The sequence below is a fragment of the Anabrus simplex genome, chromosome 5 (genome assembly GCF_040414725.1).
Source record: "Anabrus simplex isolate iqAnaSimp1 chromosome 5, ASM4041472v1, whole genome shotgun sequence".
NCBI lineage: Eukaryota > Metazoa > Arthropoda > Insecta > Orthoptera > Tettigoniidae > Anabrus > Anabrus simplex.
The window spans coordinates 47,105,556-47,130,011 of NC_090269.1; the positions used below are offsets into that span (position 1 = coordinate 47,105,556).

Sequence of the window (24,456 nt, forward strand, 5' to 3'; positions counted from 1 at the left end):
TTCACACAGCACAAGATGGTAACGTGGTCTTTACTAGATTTGTGACCAGGAGCTGATTTCTCTTCAGCAGTTGCTAGTGTTTTACTGTATAAGCATTTCCAATAAAGTCCAGTTTCATAGGCATTGTACACTTGATTTGGAACAAAATTGTATCTCTCAATTATGCACTTAAACGCTTATCTAAAGTTTTCTGCTGCACTGCTGTCACCACTTAGTTTTTCTCCTTCGATGTTTAATTCTCTAATGCTATGTCTGTCCTTAAATCTCTGTAGCCAACCACTGGACACTAGTGAGGACCCTGAGAGCCCCATCTTTTAGTGAAAAATTTGTGCCTGCCTTGTTATCATGGGACCCCTACTAGATACACCTTCGCTTCTCTTTTGCTGAAACAACGTGAATAACACAGCATCCAGTTCTTTTAAAGATGATGCTTTCATAGCTTTTCTTTTAGCGAGTCTATGCGAACTGTCAGAACTCACCTCAAACTGCAACACTTTGTCTTTATTCTTCATTAGGTCCCGCACTGTTGTCACACCCACACCAAACTCTGATGCTAAATTTGAGATTAGTTCACCTTTCTTTAACCATTTGATTATATTAACGTTATTTCGTATGTTTAAAGCTACACATTTTCTCTTTACTGCAGATTTCTATTTAACATTTCTCGGCTTTTAGAATGGAAAATAAATGTTTAACTTTTGTCAGTCACTCTCACATTTCCTTACTTTGCACTGTCGTACAGAATGTAGCCTACCTGTCCACTAATAGCAGAGGTTGACTATGACGGACCGCTAGGGTGGTTTCCAATTCTTGTGCATTGTGAAATATTTACGATGCAGTAGCCTGTGGTGAAAATATTTAGCCTTGACAGAGAACGATATGAAATATCTATGTACGGTACTCGGAGATGTTATATGCTACCAGATAAGTTGTAGGTATCGTTCTGAAGTAGAAATGACCAGCATACCGTACTCTACGCTCTGTGGGCTGGAAGAGGGCACATTACAGTACATTATTCGTCAACAATGGAATCCATAATAAAGTTTGTGACTGTTGAATTTGAATAGCATCCCTCTTCTTTCGTAACACTTAAAAGTTAAAAATTTTACACAACATAAAATTACATAGTAAAAAAATGTATGAAGTCATGTCTCCAATGCCGATTGCCGGTCGATACGCATGTACGTACAATAGTTACGGAGTCGGAGAGTCAGTGTACAGTAAACAGAATACTGTATCAAGATACCTTGACGTCAAGAGTCAGGCTGAGTGGTTCAGACGGTTGAGGCGATGGTCTTTTGACCCCAACTTGGCAGGTTCGATCTTAGCTCAATCCGGTGGTATTTGAAGGTGCTCACATACATCAGTCTCGTGTTGGTAGATTTACTGGCACGTAAAAGAACTCCTGCGAGACAAAATATCGGCACCTCGGCGTCTCCGAAAACCATCAATGTGGTTAGTGGGACGTAAAACCAGTAACATTATTATTATTATTATTATTATTATTATTATTATTATTATTATTATTATTATTATTATTATTATTATTATTATTATTATTGACATCAAAAGTATGTTCATTCAGTTTTGGAGTTACTGTAGGCTGCATCGCTTTTTAAAAAATTGAAATTTTTTCTGGCGGCGGATAATCCGTAGAACGGTTAATCAAGGTTTTACTATATTTTCAAGTTCCAAGATATTAGATTGCAAGCTGTCTGCACAGTGTGCCATTTAAGCCCAATCGCGGGCATAGGGCAAACTTCTTACTACATTTCCACCTAACTGAATTCCTCCCTGCGACTTTACACCTTTCAATAGATGATCCATGTAAACCATGAACAACGATGGCCTTGTCTAACCTCTTTAAGTACCATGAACCAAGAACTCGTTACACCGTAAATTCCCACTGCAGCCCAATTGTCAGCGTAAATGCCTTTGATTGCTTTTAATAATCTGTCCTTAATCCCATAATATCCCAGTACGGCTAACATCTTTTTCCCCTCAGTACTCTGTCATATGCTTTCTTTAGATCTACAAAACATATTGCACATAATGTTAGTCATTTTTCAACTGTTTTTGATTCTTAGCAAGAAAATGTTCCACTTTTACGATACTTTAAAGTTTATTCTTTAAAATAAAGTCAGAGGAATATTTTTCATCCCTCTTGGGGACATCTTCAGCCTCACAATGTACAAAAGGTAAAAGGTACAAGTATATCTAAAAATATTAAAATTTATTTCCTGAATTAAAATCATCATCATCATTTCCCATATTCCAGCTGTAACTGGGTAGGGGCAAATATGGTTCCTCTCCACTTTTTTCGGTCTTTCCACTACTACTACTCCTCCTCCAACACTGTGTCCCAGTCCGCGTTTCTTTCTCTAATATTGCGTTGGATTGTGTCCTTCCATCTCAGTCGTGGTCATCCGTGGCCTCTCATTCCTTGCATTTGCATTTCCATCACCTGTTTTGGCATTCTTTCATCACTCATTTGCTTTTTGTGCCCAAACCATCTTAATCGGCTCTTCTCTAGTCTATCATTTAATTTTTTTCCACTCCAATTTCTTCCTGGATTTTCTCATTCCTTATTTTGTCTCTTCTACTTTTCTGAATCATACTCCTCAAGAACTTCATTTTGGCTGCCTGTATTCGACTCACATCCTTCCTTGTCATTGTCCAAGTTTCAGCTCTGTAAGTTGTTATGGGTAAATAATACATCTTGTACATAGTTCCCTTTGCTTCCATTGGCAAATCTTTGTCCCATAACATATTTCGTACACTATGATAGAAACAGCTTCCAGCTTGAATCCTCTTACTGATTTCAGCATCCAGTCGAGCATTCTCAATTAATTCACTCCTCAGGTATTTCAATGTCTCCGCTACTTCCAGGGACTTGTCTGCAAGTCTAATCTGACCTTTCCCTTCTTTCTCCCCTCTAGTCATAACAAGAGTTTTGCTCTTTTCTACACTTATTTTCAATCCACATTCTTCGATCTTCCCATTCACCACATCCAACTGTTCTTGAACATTCATGTCCTCTTCTCCCCATATCACAATATCATCTGCAAATAACATGATGTTCATTTCTCTTCCTCCATATGCTGCTTTTGCTGTTTTCATGTAATCCATTACTATTGTAATGAGGATTGGTGATAGAACACCTTCCTGTCTCAGCCCACTAGTGATTTTGAACCAACTTGTCCTGCCAACTTGTGTTTCCATGCAACTCCAACATTCCTTGTACATTGCCATGATCATTTTTATTAATCCCTGTCCAATTCCTTTTTGCATTAGACTGTCCCAAATTTCAGCCCTAGGGACACTGTCCTATGCCTTTTCAATGTCAATGAATGTCATCATTATAGCACCGTATCATTCCCATATTCCCAGTCCTTTTCCATTAATTGTCTCATAGTGAAAATGGGCCCTATTGTTGACCTTCCACTTCTGAAACCAAACTGTTTTTCCTGTATCTGATTTTCAACCCTCAACCTTACCCTACTTTCCAGTATCCTCTCCATTATCTTAGCAACATGGGATATCATAGTATTCCCCCCGTAGTTCTTCATTAGTTTATTATCGCCTTTCTTGAAAATTGGGATGATTATTTCTTTTTGCCAATCCTCAGGGATCTCCTTATTTCTCCAGCTGCCTTTATCACCTCCATTGAAATTTCATCTATTCCAGCAGTTTTTCTATTCTTCATCTTTGTTACTCCCATTTCAGTTTCATTCATTGTAATTTCTTTATCTATTTCTTCATCAACTAATTGCCTTTCCTGATGGTCCGTTGAATGACTGTCATTAGTTCTCATGTTCAGCAACTTCTGAACATACTCTCTCCATCTATTTCTTATTTCTTCTGGCTTTGTTAATGTTATGCCGCCTTCATCCTTCACAAATCTGGTGTTTACTTGATCTCTCTTTTTGTTTCTTAAGATACCATACAATCATTTCTCGCTGCCTTGCATATCATCCCTCAATTTCTGTGTGAATAAGGTCCTGCTGTTCCTCTTTTCTTCCTCCACTACTTTCTTGGCCAATTTCTTTGCCTCCACATATTTTCTTCTACTTTCTTCAGTCTTAGATTTTTTCCATACCTTGTCATTTTCTTTTCGTTCAGTTTACTCTTTACCCTATCATTCCACCATTGTGTCTCTTTGTCTTTCACATTTCCTGATGCTCTACCACGTACCTTTTCTACACATCCAACTAGTGCTTCCTTAGATCTTTTCCATTCATCTTCAACATTCCCCATCTCTGTCCTGGGTACCAAGGGTATTATTTCCCTTTGAAATTCTACTTGTTTGCTTTTCTCCTTCAACTTCACTACTTTAATTTTCTCTCTTCTGAAATGGGGGTTTTTCAGTCTTTCCCATTTTCAGTTTTCTTATTACAGCTCTATGATCTCCACCAAAGGCTTCTTCAGGCATGGCTGTAACATCTAAAAGGTTCTTTTGGTATTCTTTCTCGATTATATAATCAATCATGGTCTTTGTTCGTCTGTCTCTCTAACCATACCTTGTAATCTTCTGACTGATCTTCTTCCTAAACCAGGTGTTTCCAACAATCATTTGGTTCCTCATGCAAAAATCCACCAACAACACTTTCTGGATTTACATTTCGATATCCAAAGGACCCTACAACATCTTCCTTTCCTTGTCTTTCCATTCCAACTTGTACATGTAGATCTCCCATCAATAGCACTTCCTTGTCTTCTATCTGTCTCTCTAGTTCCTCTAAAAAGTCCCCTAGATGTTCACCTATGCAACCCATTTGTGGGGCATACAACTGAAATAGATCTTTCATGCCATTTTCAAACTGGAGTCTCATCACCATCGTCCTATCACTGACGCATTTTGTAGACTCCACATATTCTTGGATTTCTTTTCTAAGTATGATGGCCACTCCATTTTTTGCTTGAAGTCCTCCGCTGTAATACAGCCTGTATCCTTCATTCAGAGGAATTTCTCCCGTACCCCTTTTCTTGGTCTCGCACAGTCCAAGTATGGCTATATCTTTTTCTTTCATGAAGTCGACTAGTTCTTCTGTCTTTCCCGTCAGTGTCAGGACTTTTACTGTCGCAATCTTGATGTAGTTTGGTGCTGGTTGCCCACTTCTCACAGTTCTCTCAGCACCCAAAGAGATGTGCATCGCTTTTAGCAGGGGATGCTCTAACCTTTTCCGAGGCACCATATCTGTGTTATCCATATAGGCTATTATTACTATGGGCTCGCCACACTCAAAGGCATTTTATACCTACTGCCAGATTCAAACTCAGGCCGCCCCTAACATGGAGACAAGACTCCTTTCAGGCCGCTCCTCTGGACTACAGACTCTGCGAGTTAGGCCCTTCCGCCCTTTCCACCGTACCAAAGTTCATTTTCTCCGCTGTAGATGCCGTTGAAGACTTCTCCCATAACCCAGTGCAGGGACCCTCCATATTTATGACCCCCCGGAGAGGGAGTGTCCCAGTATTTTAAAGCCCCCAGGAATTGGACTATCTGTTGGTCCACGGGTTGTATTGGGTATTTCAACCAGCCCTACATACTGTAGGGACCCCCTATTCGCCACCTGGGGACATGCTCTATAGGGGTCAGGTTCCCCTGTTTACTTTCGGAAGTTAATCTCGCCCACAAAGGCTGAGTTTATTTTCAGAGACCGGGCGAGTTGGCCGTGTGCGTAGAGATCCGCGGCTATAGCTTTCATCCGGGAGATGGTTTTCCGTGGTTTCCCATTTTCACACCAGGCAAATGCTGGGGCTGTACCTTAATTAAGGCCACGGACACTTCCTTCCAACTCCTAGGCCTTTCGTATCCCATCGTCGCCATGAGACCTATCTGTGTCGGTGCGACGTAAAGCCCGTAGCAAAAAAATTATTTTCAGAGAATAAAAATTATAATGTATGATAATTGGTTTATGGTTTTTAGCATTTGCGATAAGTGCAAAAAATGTTGAAACTTTGTCAGTATATGTGCCTTCATCTTACATGACTCCGAGTGGTTTTTAGGGATTTCAAGTTAGCCATAAAATGCTAAATGGTTCAAGATGAAAAATTATACAATTTTGCAAAGTAGATGCGAAATTCTTGGTTTATGTAAAATTAACATACCATATAATCGTGAATACCACCTGCCACCGAATAAGACCCGTACCCTAAATTTGAGACGGAAAAATACGGAACAAAATATAACTTACATAGCTATTTAATTTTCTTCAAATATACCACAAATATAAATTCAAACAGCTTACAATTAATAAAATCATCACAAAAATTATAAATAATATCGTTCCAAAACTCATATCATTCACAATTCACCATCGTCATCTGAAGTTTCGCCATAGGAACTTTCGTCGCTGGCATCCTTTCACAAACAGTCATCCTCATTACCGTCCACTGAATTTGAATTTCCACATTTCTTAAAGCTTTTGATCACTAGATTGTAGGGAATGCGTGCCTGTGCGGTCTTGATGATAGTAGAGAAATCTAACAGTTGAACACCAAAGTATCTTGTATTACTCCAGTTCAAGATTGTTTACATAGATGTCCTTAGAGAAGGCGCGCAGTTTAACTGGCCCGAGAAGGTGTGCTCCCGGTATAATAATAATGATATAATAATATGAATTATTATTATTAATATATTATTATTATTATTATTATTATTATTATTATTATTATTATTATTATTATTATTATTATTATTATTATTATTATTAACCTTGTCATTGAGTGAACTATGATAAAATCTTATTTTTTCTGGAACTCATTAGAGAACAAGGCCACACAAAGGCAAGCCAAGGCAAGAATTGACCAGCAAATAAAAATAAAAAAAATTGCTTTACTCATCGATAGAACATACTTTAAACAGTGGAACAAAACCAAGACTGTATATCTATTGGTCTTTTACCATTTTACTAACAGCACATCGATTTATTCAAGACATATTTTTAGATGTGCTTGTATCTTTACCTTTTAACTTTCATTACGGGTAATAATAATCATACGGACTCAGCTACCGTGTGCAGACATTTCGATTTGACGCCATCTGGCTGTCTGCTCATCAGTTTCGACGTTCTATTTTACTCTAGGCCTACTAGATGGCAGACCGAGTAAACTGAAACTCCCTTGGGCATCTGTGACTGAGATTTAATGAATTTTGTCAGGTAAACACCAACTGTATTACCAGAGAACTTTTACATGCCGACATCGTACGACATGGAGTGTCAAATTGACTTTTCTCCGCCCTTCAAAAATCCAACTACCTCTGGCGGGTTTGAACCCACTGTCTTGGGATGCGGAGGCCGACACTCTACCACTGATCCACAAGTAATAAGCTTTAACAGCTTTCAACAACGTAATATGAGAGAAATTCCCACTGTAGAAACAAGTCTAATACTTACACACAAGATCTTGAAATCTATCAAAATTGGTTTATTCATCAATAGAACCTTAAGCAGTCGAACAAAACCAAGACTGAATAGGCGGACTGCTTAAATACAATATTTAAGTTAATTCTAGCATATTCACCACTTGATTTTAACTTTCGTACATTTCGCCTTGTTTAATATCGTTAGCAACGGATATAACAGGTCAAGCAACATGGCGGTAAATTGTGATTTAGTCTTTTCCCCGAGTGAAATGTTCGATAATAATATGTGTATATGTGTATGAAGTGCACTGGAACTAATCATGGAAGTAATAATAGTCTTAATGCTTGTTATGCATGCAAATTTAAGAATACGTTTGGTAGCGAAGTGTCGGATCCGGTATGAACTCTCATCTAAAGATGAAATAATCAAAATGTTATCCATTGATCTAGAAAATGCTCTACTCGAGTTGAAGAACTTTAAACAAAATTATGTTGAAATGCCAAGACAATGCAAAAAAGATTTTGAAGAGGTTAAGTCGAAGAATTTTAGGCCTACCCGGAAACATGTTGCATTTAAAGATACTGTAAATAATAATTTAGTGACACATAACAGTTTTCAAGTGTTGGAATCAAATGATCAAGAGGTAAACATAGAATATGACTCAGCTGCAGTATCGAAAAGACAAAAAAAATCCCATCGGCGACCGGAACATAAACAAGCCTGTGCAGTAAAAGTGGGGGATTCGATAAGAAATGTTGGACACCAAAGTTGAAGAGGGTATTGTGTACTACTATCCAGGCATACGAGTGGGTCAACTTGCAGAACATGTGAACAGTGATAGTATTAAAGAAAATCCTGGGAGCCATCTGGTAGCGAATGAATGTACCATTTCCACTTCTATTATAACGTCTAAATTTTAAAGAGTCATTGTTTAGGAAGCCTTTCTCGTGGACAGTCGAGAATTCTTCTGAGGATGCAGAGCACAGTATTCTGCGAAACATTAAGAATTTCACCTTATTTTCTTGACACGGCGCAAGCCCAAAAACCTATACAATATTATGTCTGTGTATGTATTTGTTACAAGAACTTGTTCTCTTTCATTTCTAATTTTCTTTACAGAACAGCAGTTGACGGGCATTACTAATCGACTCTGACATTGCCTTTGAATGTCGACAAGAGAGCTTGCAAGTGCACATAGCGAGAAAACGGTACCGAACATCGCATTTTGTGGCAAAGGCTTCAGTTTTCTTATTCAAACAGATTCACCTAACCTAACCGTACTATATGAATCATGAGAACATATTTCAAGTGCCAGTAGAGAAATGATAACCTTCTCGCTATAAATTTACGTAATGTCTTTCTGAAATTTTACCAGATGCGGGAAAACATAAAACTAACCTCTGAAGGCAATGATGCACTCTTGTCATATCTTGAGGTGTATCCCATTCTTACTTAATTGCAGTATTTAGCATTAAAATTAAGCGATTGTTTAATTCAGCTTTTATTTATAACAGTTAACAACTGCTATCAGATATGCTACTTATGCATACCTGCCAACTTTCCCGATTCAGGCGGGAGACTCCCGATTTTCGACAGTTTTTCCCGCCTCCCGAATATTCTATCTTTTCTCCCGATTTTTTGGTGAACTTCAAACATTTGTTTTCAAATCCCTCCATTTCAGCTTTTTTACGTCAGTGGCCGGAAGTCCTTCGCTCAATGGCCGCTTTCAAACGAAATATCGAAGTTTATTAATGCGAGAAATGTGCGCGAATGTGCGATGTTTATTGAAACCTGTATATCGCGACGCGCATATCGATTGTCAATCTCTCGTTCTCGTGTGCTATGTTCGTGTTCGTTCACATCAGTCTAGTCGATTCCATCCTCTTTGGTCGATTCTAGAGACTAGTCGCTTTCTTAGTAATATAGTGACATAATTTCAATGATAACGACGGATGACTTCTAGAGATTTTAGAAGCCATTTGGAGACAATTCTGACTAATTTTAATTTATCTCAATATAAATAAAATGTTGTGTCTGTACATTGCTCAGAATTTAAAAAGAATGATATTTCCGTACCGGTCGTGGCCATATTAACGAGGAGAAATAAGTTTTAATTTTCCGTAATTTCTGTCTGTCTGTCTGTCTGTCTGTCTGTCTGTCTGTCTGTCTGTCTGTCTGTACGTGCGCAGGCTCATCACGAGAAAACGGCTGAAGAGAATTTAATGAAAATCGGTATATAACGTCGGGGAATAAGTTGCTACAATCTAGGCCATAAATAATGTTATTCGCGCTGAGTGAAATGGTAGTTTAGGGGAAGGCCTAAAATTTAATTCTCAAATATTTATGTTATTATTGGCCCTAATGATAAATACTACATAACTAAAGTTATATATTATTAAATTTCCTATCATTTATGTCTTATACATTTTTACCGTACCGGCTGTAATAACAGAGATATTCATGAATTTAGATTTTTTATTATTATTATTATTATTATTATTATTATTATTATTATTATTATTATCATTATTATTATTATTATTATTATTATTATTATTTTGCTAAGTCCATATCAGCGCCGATGTACGAGAAAATGGGTGAACAGAATTGTATGTAAAGTCAGGGAATAAGGAACTACAGTCTATGCTATAAATAATTTTATTCACTCTGTTCAAAATGGTAGTTTAGGGGAAGGTGCCAATTTTTTTTTTTAAATTACCTATCTTAGTGGTCATATTGAAAAATACTACAGAACAAAAGTTACAGAGAATGCAATTTCCGATTATTTGTCTTATTCAGTTTTGCAGGAGACACTTCTCATGATTGATTCGTATAACTTACACTTCCCAGGTACATTTTTTGCCCCTTGTTAAGGGCATCATCAACCTTTAGGTAACCTTAAGTTCATATGTCTGAAACATTATCTATTCATACATGGATTAATGTGTAACATACTTTTCATTGTAATCCATATATGAATAGATAATGTTTCAGACATTTGACCTTAAGGTTACCTACAGGCTGATGATGCCGTTAACAAGGGGCGAAACATGTCCCTGAGAAGTGTATATAGTATTATGTAGATTTCATCCACGAAGCACGTGGCTTGTATTGAATAGGTGGTAATAATAGAATAAATTATTTTTGTGATAATTTGCTTATTCAGTTTTACTGTTCTGACTACAATAATATTGGTGGTGGTGATGGTGATTAAATTTTGAAGATTATAATAATGAAGAAAGTCATGAAGGAACGATCGCTTGAATAATACCACAAGAGGGAGTCATGAAAGAAAGGACGACTCACTTTACATTAGATGCTCTAATATCACAGATTCAGAAGAAAACTAAATGTGAAGGCCTCCAATATAGAAAGCTCATAAAATTGATCAACACTAGCATTACATTGACCATTGTTTGTTGTGATGTGCTTTGTGTATTCTGCTGCCATTTATCCACGATAGACGGGATTACTGCTGGGTTTCAAGTATAACAGCCTGCCTGAATACTGGCGGGAAGAAGCTGGGGAGTGGGGAGTTAGATCTCTCTTCTTTAGCATGCCATTCTTCTGGTTCATAAATTTTCTGATACTACTGGTACGTTACACACTGGATCATCATAGTATTCCAGCTATTCGATCCCTACTCGGAGGTAGTGATTTGAATGAGCAGTGTGCACACTTAAACAGAATAATTACACAAGAGTGTTTGCGGCTGTCTGCAGCCTGGTCATTCTAGCTCTGAAACTTTGAACTGTTAGATTGACACTGTAGTACCTTTCGCAAAAATTGAGAAAATGTACTGTTTTCATTTTATCGAATATTTCGTATGAAATCATAGCTTTTAATCACGACATTCATACTGGCGTCGTTGTAATGAGATGTTGACTTCAGTTCGGAAAACTATAAGGACAGTCTTCCTGAGAATTCCGTAGTGAAGCACGGGTACATCAGCTAGTTATTTGATCCAAATAGCATTGCGCTTCGCATAATTGCGCGGGTGCTTGATGCAGTATATTAATCTATGCATTTGCTAAGTAATGGCATCTAAGTGCATGACTGATTCACACATCTGGAGCATGAGTTCATACTATTTTCGGTAGGCTTATCAGAGACCGATCATCCCACTCACGCACTTCCTGTGAGGGAATAGAGATGTGTAATTTTTAGCCTTGTAGCCTCGTATAGCAACAGTCGGGCTTTGAGACAATAAGTGTTATAAATATATCGTAGTACTGTGTTGCGCAAGACATGTAGAATAAGCAATTTTGACCAATTGTATCTCCTGATTTCTCCTGATTTTTCCTGATTTAAAAATCAAAATCTCCTGATTTTTGGTTTTGTAAAGTTGGCAGGTATGCTTATGCATTTATTACGAAAACTTGTTCTCCTCTTTCATTTCCATTTTTCTTTACGGAACACTGGTCAACAGTTATTTCTAATCCACTCCAAAATTGCCTTCAAATGTCAACGAGAGAGCTCGCTAGTGGACATGGCGTGGAAACGATACCGAAAATGATCGATCACATGCAATATAATCGCTGTGTGCTTAAGTGTCAGTAACGGAAAAAATCGCACACACTAAATCGCTCGTAATAATGGATGCGTCAGTGTCACTGTAACCGAAGGATAGCACACAGTGTAATATAGGAATTTTTAAGGGACAGGCAAAAACTGTCATTATAATGGTGTTCTTGTTATATTCCGTACTCATTATAGCTGACATCTACTGTGTTTGTATATTATGTGCCCCACTCTTGTATGTTATCAGGTTTTCTTCTATTTTCTTAAACCATGTATTAGTGATCCAAAAGTCGTTACCAACTCTTACACGTTCACTCCAGTACCGTTTTTTTTTTTTTCCACTGTAGCCAAATCCTCTGCGGCAGCACTCAAAGCCATCACTTCTCCTTCCTGCATGGCTGTTCATGTCTGCTCGTGTCTATTGTATCAACCTTTCAATACTCGGGAATCTTGTAATCACAGACTCCAGATCTTTGTTGAACTGCCCCATTTCTTCCTTATCACAATCCAGCGGTAGCACATAGGCACTGACACTCAGTTAGAACAATTCTTACCGAGCTCGATAGCTGAAGTCACTTAAGTGCGGCCAGTATCCAGTATTCGGGAGATAGTGGGTTCGAACCCAGCTCGTTCCTGTCCCATCGTTGCCATAAGATCTATCTGTGTCAGTGCAACGTAAAGCAACTTGCAAAAAAAACAAAAAAAAAAACATTCTTACACAATACTATCTGCATCCTGTCTTACATCTGGCTCCATGGCTAATTGGTCCTCAGGCTAGGGAGTCTTTCATTTTTATGCCCTTCGTGGCCCTTGTCTTTCATTGGCCAATATTTTCATTTTTTTAAGTGTTGGATCCCTTCTATTCTTTATCTCTGATTAGTGTTAAGAGAGGATGGTTGCCTTCTATACTTCCTCTTAAAACAATAAATACCACCACCATCCATTATCATTTTATCCTGTCTCACAACATCGACCGCTTTAACTCTTTACTTTTATTGTCCTTCCATTTTGCTTCTTGAACAGACAAAATATTACCAAGCTCGATAGCTACAGTCGCTTAAGTGCGGCCAGTATCCAGTAATCGGGAGATAGTGGGTTCGAGCCCCACTGTCGGCAGCCCTGAAGATGGCTTTCCGTGGTTTCCCATTTTCACACCAGCCAAATGCCGGGGGTGTACCTTAATTAAGGCCACGGCCGCTTCCTTCCATTTCCTAGGCCTTTCCTATCCCATCGTCGCTGTAAGGCATATCTGTGTCGGTGCGACGTGAAGCAAATAGCAAAAAAAATAAAAATAGCAGGCAAAATATTGGTCTTCCACACCTTCATTACCTCAACCACCTCCAAACTCTTCCCTGCCATTGTGCCAATATTGACTGTGGCAAACCTGACTTTTGTCACACTTGGGTTCTGCTTCTGGTTTTTATTCTTATGCTGCTGCTTACTTACCTCTTGCATTCTTACCATAGCAGTCAAGCTCTGCTGCAACATATCGCTGTAAGGCATGCTGTAGCCTTATTCTGCTTTCGTACATCATCATCTGTCATGTTTTCAGCCAGCTCACCAAACCTGACGCTTTGGTTTTGTATCAAAGGGCCTTCTCCTAGGCAACTGTCTTACTGGAGTAACGAGCTTGCCTGCTCAGGGAACACTTATATTTGATGGCGGTGTGGACTCGCCATGTCACCAAGCCGTCAAAAGTCGTGTGAGATTTTACCTCAGGCTGGTCCCATCCTGGCTCACTTTTACGACCTGCTAGCTCTGGCTGGTGTGCTGTCAAGGATTGATTATTCACCTAGTTTTCCAGCTAATCTCGCACCGAACCATTATATATAACAGCCGTTACCCTATCCGCAACCTGGGCATTCTCCTGGTAGCTTCCAGCTTGGCTCCTCCACTTCTTGCTTACCACAATGAGCAAGGCATACTGTAAAATATTAAGAGATAATGCTAACACTAAATGTTCTGTACATGACTTGCCATATTTTTTCATCATCGCTTTTACCAGAATCTGGAGAACTACTGCTGTTCTCGCCTGAGCCCATGCCGTTCAGTAAGAAATTATCTTTACTTGCATCAAGTAATTTGTTAAAACGAGGCTGAAAAATTCCCTGTAGTCCACCAGGAGTTCCTGCCAAATGCATCTTCATGTCAATCGCTGTTCTGTGATTTCTACCAGAACTACGAGTAGAACCTGGCATTGAAGCAGTGACATTGGTTGATTTCCGAAAAACTGTATGGATCCAAATGTTTGCTATGGTTCCATACATGCAGCCTATTTCTTGAACACAAACTTGAATCCTTCTGGGAAATTTCAAGAATTTCATCAACATTGTTTTTCATATGAATGTGGTATACAGAGGAAATTTCCTTCCATGTCATCAGTCCCTCTGTTTCACTTTTTTTAATATTTCTATCGATCATTGTGGAAGATTTCTTTTATAGGCGGACGAGGCAAAACAGGAGCTCAAGGATGTTGTTGAGTTCCTTCGCAGTCCTGACAAGTTTTCAACACTTGGTGGAAAATTGCCCAAGGGTGTGTTACTGGTGGGCCCACCTGGTACAGGAAAGACTCTCTTGGCGCGGGCTGTTGCTGGTGAGGCTGGGGTACCTTTCTTCCATGCTGCTGGACCGGAGTTTGATGAAATTCTAGTTGGTCAAGGAGCACGTAGAGTGCGCGATCTTTTCAGTAAGTTTTAAGTTATTTACTTCGAATAATTGTTTTAAGGTTAAGTATTCCCCATTTAAGTGCTGTTTCTGTAATTTATGGAGAAAAACTATATGTATGAGATCCAATAGTTCCTGAAGATATTTTAGTTTACAAGGTCAGGGGGCACAACGTGTAGGGGGCTTGTCCTTTTCCCCTGACCTTCCATAGATGCTGTAAAGGTTTATGGTAAATAAATAATGAATGAATGAACTATCTCTTAAAAGAGTATGTTGCAAGCACATCCTGATATGCAATCCTCATAATCTTTTCTTAGACATTTGAGTTGTTTGTTAATGTAATAGTAACGCAAAAGAGCTCCTCTTTTACAGTCCCAGTATGTCACCATGGCCTTTTTGATTTAAAAACACACTCAACTTTTTAGTTCATGATGAGTAACTGTAAGGCCATTCTTAAATCAATTTTTCAGAGCATCTTGGATTGAATAATCCAATGTGATTGCTTCTCAACCTCTTGTTTGCAAGACTGTGTCAGTTCGGTCCATTTGCGCTTTATGAATGCTTAAGTACTGTAAGTACCACATTTATTCATGTACTTAATGCACTTTCACTTCACTAAAGATATTGAGAAAATAATTATTTGTGTAATTCCGACATACAAAACATTTACAACAAAACACGGCAGGCATTTATACAAGTGGAGGCACATGCTTCCCTTAGTGCACCGTCACTGCATTGTCCTGCATGAGAGGCTTGCAGTGGTGTCTCAATGCCGTACTAGCCGCCAGCATCTTGGCAAGTTGTACTGCATCCAACTGATGAGCCCACTGCTACACTTGGGCGAAACGCTGGTAATTTCACAATTGAAAAGGCCTAAAGAACTTACATGTTTAAAAAAAAAGGAAGACACATTAAATATGAACCCTATATAGGCGAATAATCTTTGCCATTGAATAATCCACACATCCGTGCCTCAACGCGCCCAGTTAGCCAAGGAACGAATCATGTCCATGTATAATGGCATACCAGTAAAAAAAAAGTCCTTACCTTTATATGCTATTCATGATCACTACTGCAGGAAGAACTGCTCACCGGGCAAGTTGGCCATGCGGTTAGGGGCGTGTGGCTGTGAGCTTGCATCCAGGAGATAGTGGGTTCGAATACCACTGTCGGCAGCCCTGAAGATGTTTTTCCGTGGTTTCCCATTTTCACACCAGGAAAATGGTGGGGCTGTACCTTAATTAAGGCCATGGCCGCTTCATTCCAACTCCTAGGTCTTTCCTATCCCATTGTTGCCATAAGACCTATCTGTGTCGGTGCGCCGTAAAGCCACTAGCAAAAAAAAAAGAAGAAGGAGAACTGCTGCTGCTGCTGTCACCTGCATGCAGCTCTCCAAAGCAAACCATCTTCACTCCTATCTAGTGCATTTGAGATTCTTTTTTTTTTTTTCCTCGAAACTGTTTCAATTATCTGTAAAAAATAAAATTGTCTCAAGCATGCAGCATCCACTGGCAAAGAAGTTCCATACTTGTTTCCGTATCTTACCTGCTGGTATAAATTTGTCTATACTTTGCACCTTCCAGTCCTGAGAGAATTTTTGCACGTAGTTCATTACAGTAGAACCTCGATAATTCGAAATAGGTTAGTTCAAAATCCCACATAATTCGAAGAAGCTCTCGTTCCCGGAAACATGAGATACAGTTTTGCATGTTATTTAAATTGTTTAATTCGAAATACGGATAATTCGTAATTCGAAGTACATTGTCGGCCCCATTACCGAAGTTCACACTTTTAATTCGAAACTGCCTTTACATTTGAAAACAATAGTATGTTACAGAGTAATTTCATCTCGAAATTTATCCGCGTCATAATAGAACGCGTGTTTCGGAACGTGGAGGGGTAGCTTTCCGCACTTAACACACACTTCGGTGGGTCTACAGTGCGCTTCATGATTGCCAAGTTGAATGAAATCGGAATTCTTTTGTGTTCAAGCTTTTAAGGAACACTGTAACATCACGCAACAGGCAGTGTGCGGGAAAACAGAATGCGCGAACACTGGCGATGCCTACAGTTGACGAAAAAGCGTGGCTCATATAATAAATTCGTAGACACCGAGCAATATTGTCATTGCCGATGAAACTGCATTGCTTTATTTTAATGCGAGCCCAAACGGTCTTATGGTTTTAAAGGAGAAAGTGCCAGCCGGAGAATCGTACAAGAGTCGGGGATGGGGGTAGTGCGTTGCAATTGCAATGCACATGGAAGCGAGAAACTTTTTCCCCTCGTCATAGAAAAGTTCGATAAGCTACAATGTTTTAAGGGCGTCGGGCACTTTCCATCCCAGTACAAAGCATCTAAAAATGCAAACAGTACAGATATCCAAAAAATAAAGCATTTGCACAGGGGAACCGGCATAATTTATCCTCGTCTTTGAATTGTGTGATTTTTTTCTTTCGTTGCGTGAGGTTATGTCCGTCAGTGATTTATCCAAGTGCATTATTTGAACATTGTAAATGCACCTTGTTGGATACATTTCGGAAATAGTTTTTACATGGCATTGGAAAGGTTTAAACTGTGAATCGAGGTGATTGCATGTATTAATGGATCTTAGAATACTTTTTGACGCTGCAAGTGTTTACATTTCTGAAATCCGAGAGAAGTGCCATGGCGGGAAATCGTACAAGGATAGAGTCATAGGAAAGTTTGATTTTAAGGGCATCGGGACCTTTCTGTGTAAATACAAGGCATCTAAAATGCATACAGTATAGTACTCCAATGAATAAAGCACTTGCACATGGGAGCCAGCATAGATTTCTCCTCGTGTTTGAATCGTGCTTTTTTTTGCTTTTTTTCGTTGCGTGAGGTTATATTTGCCAGTGAGATATGTAAGTGCATTATTTGAATACTGCAAATGCACCTTTTTGGATACATTTTGGAAATAGTTCTTTTTTCATGGCATTTGAAAGGTATAAACTGTGAATCAAGGTTAAATGCATGCAGTAACGGGCCTTAGAATATTTCGTAACGCGGCAAGGGTTGGTGCTTCTGAATTGCTAATTGGCGGTTAATTCGAAATCACGTAATTCGAAGTCCGATTTTTGAGTCCCAACGACTTCGAATTAACGAGGTTTTACTGTATGTCGTTTCTCTTCCTCCATATTCTAACACATCATTCCAGTTTCTCGTACTCTGATCTCACAGCTCCATCCATCATCGCCTTGGCTTTCCCACTGGCCTCTTTCATTTCACTTCTCTTTCAGAGTACTACCTTGTTCCAGAGGTATCCATTCTAATATTCCCATACTATTAAATTCTCTGCCTCCCTATGATTTCGATAATGGCCATTTTCATGCCAAGTTCCTTCCTATTCACTTCGATTCATAGTTCTAGTGAATTTCATCTCTGCTGCTTGAATTTTGCTAATGTCGTTGTTTTGTAGGGAACAGGTTTCTAGTACATTGGTGAGGACTGGAACAGAGTAAGAGCTGAAGATGGTTGTTTCAGCTTTTTGAGGTATTTTGTTATCCCACTGTAGATTTCTCACATGGCTGTAGAAGTGTGAAGCTTTTTGTGTGCTGATAAGTATTTTGTGCTGAACAGTATTATCCTTTGCGATGATGCTTCCAAGATACTTGAAGTTAGAAATTGATAGTAGCTTAGTTACCTCCGTAAGAATGATAGAACTGGTTCCTGCCCTGTTGATTGTCATCTTTATGGTTTTAGTATTTCTTATTTTAAGCCCATATTTTTTAACGTGCTGTTCCAACAGTTCAACTTATTTTGCACTTCTGCTTCAGACTTTCCTCATATTACATCATCATCTACAAATACCTAAGTGTTATGTTCACTGTAGATTTCATTTATGAATTTTATGATCTGATCCATGCTAGGACTCCATTCTCACATAGACACAGGGCGTCAGTTCCAAGACCTGTACCAGACCTCTCCAGGGGCCATACACCTTTATTATTATTAATTATTATTATTATTATTATTATTATTATTATTATTATTATTATTATTATTATTATTATTATTATTATTATTATTACTACGTGGTTACCCGTAGAACGGAGAGGTGAAAGAAGGTGCCAGGGCGAATGGGTCTAACTACAACGTCAAGAATTGAATTTAAAACTTAAACTGAAGGTTATATTTTCAGAACACAAAATTTAACAATTTTTACAGGTACAAGTAGCAAACATTAAACAAGATTAAGAAAAATCCAAGATTAGTGGTTTTAACAGATCATGGGCTTCAAGCCCTCCCTTTACTTTTCCTGAGCTCCTAGCTCAAATTTACAAAGCACAAATTGATACAAGGGCAAAAATCCCCTAATACATGGAGCACTTGCTCCTAAGTTACAGTATCAAGCCTCCCAGAGGCACTTTTACAACTCTTGAAAAAGAGCTAACATCCTCTCAGTTTTCCAAGTCTACTCAAGGCAACAGAGCATGAAAATCTAATAATCTCAGGTCTTACAAGGCATTATTTACAAATAGAAATCTTATTACATAGAGGTATCTAGTACCCAACCTACAGGGCCTTAGTGAAAAAGAACAGGTTAAATAAACGGCCCGAGTACAATTTGAATGGAGGCGACGACAGAGCTCCAAAAATTTAAAACCTATAGGGCACTTGGCCGACGAAACAGGGGCTGTTCCCAAACTACTGGGGTAGCACAGGTGGAAATAACTTTAATACATTGCAGAAACGAAAGGTTACAAAAACATGGCACCGCAAACCAAGATGAAGGGGAGCTCGAGAGGGTACATCACTCTCTATCCCCGATTTACAGTTAAAGATTTTATGAAGTTATTACATTAACCAGCAGAAAGTTACATTTTCAGAAAAGAAGGTTACATAGTTAAGGATTTCGGACCTTTCCCTCAGGTTAAAATGCGGAGCTAGCAAGAACGAAAGATGTTATGTAGCCATTACCTAGTAGATGTACTGCTGCCTGATGAAAGAGGCCTCCTGCTTTGACACACACACTTAGTAAGACGACGATCAATTGGCCAAGAAACGTGAAAGTCCGCAATTTAAAAACCCTCGGGGAAAGTTCGAGACCATTCAAGATTAAACTAGCCACACCCTCTCATGTTTATTGGTCAATTTAAAAGTTACACTCAAAATCGAAGAAGAAGAAGAAGAAGAAGAAGAAGAAGAATAAGAAGAAGACTGTGATTGGTAGAAAATTAATTACATAAATTAGAGATTGGCTAGATTCAAAACTGGCGTAAATAAGAAGGAAATATTCTTCTTCTTCTTCATGTGCCATGTCCTCGCAGAACGTTGGCGATCAGTAGCATGATCTGTTGTTTGTTCATAGCTGTTCTGAACAGAGTAAGCTTTGTCACCCCAAACCACTGGCTCAAGTTGCCGAGCCATGATGTCCTACTTCTCCCCGGACCACGTTTTCCATTAATTTTCCCTTGGAGTATTACTTGCAGAAGGTGGTATTTAGAGTTCCGCATCATATGACCAAAGTATTCTAGTTTCCTTCTCTTGATGGTAGTGAGAATTTCTGGTTCTTTGTTCATACGGTGCAAAACGTCTATATTGGTCATTTTAGCTGTCCAAGGTATCTTAAGCATCCTTCGGTACGTCCACATTTCAAATGCTTGCAATCTCTTGCACATGGTCTCAGTTAGTGTCCATGCCTCAACGCCGTACAACAGAATGCTGAAAACGTAGCACCGGAGTAGTCGTGTCCGTAGTGAAATGGAAAGGTCACGGCTTGTCAAAAGTTTCCTAAGTCTCTGAAAAGAAGTTCTGGCCTGCTCAATTCTGCATCGGATCTCGTGAGTAAGGTCCCAAAAATAAATGAACATCAGTCAGTAAAAAAATTATGAATACAAAACTTCTTTGAATTATAAGTTCTTATACCTCCCACCAGGGTGCATGATCATAGTTTTTTAGTAGTGTCATCTATCTGTGAATGTCCAAACTTCTTGATGATTGGCAAACAAAACTAGTAGAAATTCACACAGTTCAGGAAACTTCACAATAACAAAATTACATCCGATTTTAGTGGTGACATCTTCTGAGTAAAGTTCTAAGTTGGTGTAGTTTCACTGTTTCACCAATAGAGGAGTTCTTTAGGCGTTGAATTTGAATGTGCGGCGTTGAGGTGTACCTCCCGGTACAATTATTATTATTAATATTATTATTATTATTATTATTATTATTATTATTATTATTATTATTATTATTATTATTATTATTATTATTATTATTATTATTATTATTATTATTATTTCTTCAATTTCAGCCATCTTAGGACCACATAAAATAACTTCCTCGTGTTTTTGTCTGCTTTCTTGATTTTCAGTCACTCCAGTACTTCTTCATCCCTTCACTATCTTCTTTTCTTCTTTCATCTGTCCAGACAATTGCACGATTTCTTTTTTCTGAAAACCCAAAACTTTCTAAAATGTTAAGACTCTCTAGAATTTCTGCTTAATAATCCTCACTCTTGCTAAATCCTTTCTCACTTTGATGTATACAAATTTGAGCAGTTTTGACACTTTGATTTTTTTTTCGCTGCCTATTTGGTTACAGCTGCAGCATTAATAATTTGTTATTAAATATTAATTTATTAAATAAATTACCAGTAAGTGTTTGGCATTATTAATCACATTTTTACTTCCAAATTTATTGTTTGGTTTTTTTTGTTTTGTTTTTCTGCATAACACCTCACAGTGATTTGTGGCCTGTACATTTTAGGGGGGAAAAGTGTTGAAATTGTGTGATTAAATATAGCATTGTCGTCAGGGCTTGCTCATTTTAATTTAGAAAACATTTTGATTCTCATCCTCTAATTATAGCATAATGTCATTTTACAATTTCCTTTATGTCGCACCAACATAGACAGGTCTTTTGGCGATGATGGGATTTGAAAAGGCTAGGAGTGGAAAGGAAACGACCGTGGCATTATGGAATAGTCCCAGCATTTGCCTTGTGTGAAAATGGGGAAATCACAGAAAACCATCTTTAAGACTGCCGACAGTGGGATTGGAACCCTCCATCTCCCAAATGCAAGCTCACAGTTACACGACCCTAACCACACGGCCCCTTTGCTCAGTGCAAAAATGTTGAATCTCAGTCAACAAACAAAAAAAAAAAAGCACTTCTTTTTCTCTCTTTTTTTTTTTTTTTTTTTTTTACCTGGGAACCTATTTAACGTGAGGAAAAATTTATAACAGAAAAATTAGGCATATTAAAACATGCACCATCTCGAAAGTGAAATGTTCCCTAACATGAATAGCGATATAGTAGACCATTAGCGATGACGATTACTATTGATAGTCTTGCTGCAGACGAGTCTACGATCAATTACCATCAGCTGTTTAGCTAATGTAACAAAACACGAATAGTAGGGTTATCGCTTACCATAACTTAAAATTGGAAATAAAGAACAGCAGTAATTATTATTAAAACTGAATACAGTGAAACCCTGTTAGTGCATTTCTCATTAACACGTTTTCCCGCTTAGCAAGTCATAAATTTGAAGTCCCGTTTTCATCGTATTAAATCTATGTAAAAAAATACCTTGTTTATGGCGTCACAAATTTTCACTATTAACGCTTAGTACGATCACATTTTTCCTAGCCCTGAAAATGTTATTTGTCATCCCTTGTGAAACAAACATGATTTCCAACTCGAGTAAGGCTTTAAATTTCTGAATTTCACAGGATAAGTTGCACGTTCAGGGAGCTAGCTGCTAGATTCAGGAATGTTCAATTGTGCTTGCCGGTTAGCAGCAAGATTGCTAAATAACACAGTGAGTCTATTTTTGCTTGTTTTTGCATTCCATTCAGAATTTAGAAATTTATTTTGTGTTGAGTGGTACAGTGAAGTATAGCGAATGTTTGTTACGTGATACGGTAGCCTATGTCAGGATTAGGATATAAACATGCCTAACGCATCACAAATTTTCACGAGTATGATCACATTTTTCCTAGTCCTGAAAATGTTATTTGTCATCCCTTGTTAGAGAAACATGATTTACAACTCGGGAAAGAGCCGTCACCACAGTTGCGTGATTACGGAAAAAGTGAACCTATTTGTGCTTGTTTTCCATTCAGTAGTTCAAAATTTATATTGTATTGAGTGGTATAGTGAAGTTTTTCTTGCGTGATCCGGTAACCTATATCTGGATTAGGAAAATAATCGTGTGAAATTGTCTAGTGTGATGCATATTTGTCTTATGATAGCCTAGGTATGGATATGGAAAAAGTGAAATTCCTTTCTAATGCAGACAACATAAAATCTTTCAGAAAGTGTACTGGCATCCGCATCTTTGAACGTGCAGAGGTTGCGAATGTTAAACTCGCACCTTTGAGTTTCGACTCGATTGATTTGACTTGGTTGAAGTTTTCAAAATGGCGGCAGTCGCACGTGGCCGAATGTAACCTCCAATTCATTGTCTAAGAGTGTGACCAGAAAATAATGTTTTATAACACACTGTGTAATCTGCAATAATACTTGGATATTTTTATTGGCCCCCGTGCATAGGTTTTCATATTTGTTGTTTGGTGATTTTCGTACCATTTAGTGTTCTTATTTTGTAAGTCCCAGCACAAAAGTTTTTCATATTCGTTCTCTTGTGTTTTTCACGCCGTTTAATACTTTCCTCTCATCTTGAGAAATGGAAGGTATAGTTTTCACTGTACTCGCGAATACATGACGTAAAATTCCTTCATGTGAGAAAAATCACATCTGGTTTTTATTCGTATATTCAGTAGTATGTTTTCTCGCTTAACACGTTCATTTTTGTTGTCCCCTGCAGAAACGTCTTAACAAGGTTTTACTGTATCACTAACTCGCTGTGTAAGTTTAATAATTTGACCGATTCCTATCCATTGCAAAAACGCTGTTCATCAATACAACTGACTATTCAAGACATTCTAACAGTACAGGGTTATTTTATGCATGTAAAATGAATTAGTCATAATTGGTATATTTTAAACAAACTTGTATTTGAATAGCTACTTCGTCCTTCATTTCTCTTCATTGTCAAGAAATCGTAGGCTATACATACTCTAAAAATACTATACACTCTTATCCCTTTACACAAACGTATCTGAAGGAACTAATTTCTATACTTCCCAGTAAATGTACAGTATTGTGTGGCCAGTACAACCAAGTTTGGAGCCGTTGATCTCCGTTTACTAGTTTTATTGTATAAACCAATTAATCACCTTAATATTTTAAATAATACTAAGACCATTTTTGTTGAGTATGAAAGGCATCCATTATGCGAGGAAATTCTTTCAATATTTTAAGCAGAAATCTGTTCTGTCCCTTATGCGGAAGGATCCATTAAATGAGTAAATACGGTGCCTGGACTTAAAAGTGGTGTGTTCACCGCACAATCTGGGAGGTATCCACTTATTGAACCCACCCCTCGTTCCTTATTTTTTATGGCTGTAAAAATGAAAAACAGTGGGGTCTAGTATATAAGTGCATACAATACATTGCATGTTCTTTCACCTGGCCCTTATTGTTATTTACCTAGGTGAAAACCTATTGCTTGCTATCTTCAACTAATCAGGAGATATTTGAAGAGGCAAATGTAGGAGGACCACCCTGTGTATCTAGAAACTTAACTTGACAAAATTTAACTCATTAGCATGTTATATTATTCTTTGTTCAGATTTATTATGTAGATTGTATTTTTATCCTTTCTTTTTAATTTTTCAGAAGCTGCAAAGGATCGAGCACCTTGTGTCATCTTCATTGATGAAATAGATTCAGTTGGAGCTAAGCGGACCAACTCGGTACTACATCCTTATGCCAACCAAACTATAAATCAACTGTTGTCAGAAATGGATGGGTGAGTTTATTTAATAGAAGAATATTAAAAGAAGATAGTGGGGATGTGACGAACTTTTTT

At 38.1% G+C, this 24,456-nt stretch overlaps 1 protein-coding gene across 4 annotated transcripts in view; it reads left to right on the top strand.

Annotated features, from left to right (window-relative positions):
- YME1L (ATP-dependent zinc metalloprotease YME1L) overlaps positions 1–24,456 on the top strand; it is a 138,254-nt gene that overhangs the window by 66,006 nt on the left and 47,792 nt on the right. For all 4 annotated transcript variants that reach the window (XR_010860163.2, XM_067146883.2, XM_067146881.2 and 1 more), the window contains 2 exons: positions 14,334–14,577; positions 24,264–24,396. Coding sequence is in view for 3 of the 4 variants with exons in the window: in XM_067146883.2 (XP_067002984.1) it covers positions 14,334–14,577; positions 24,264–24,396 (377 nt within the window). In the remaining variant the exon portion in view is untranslated. The remainder of the gene's footprint in view (positions 1–14,333; positions 14,578–24,263; positions 24,397–24,456) is intronic.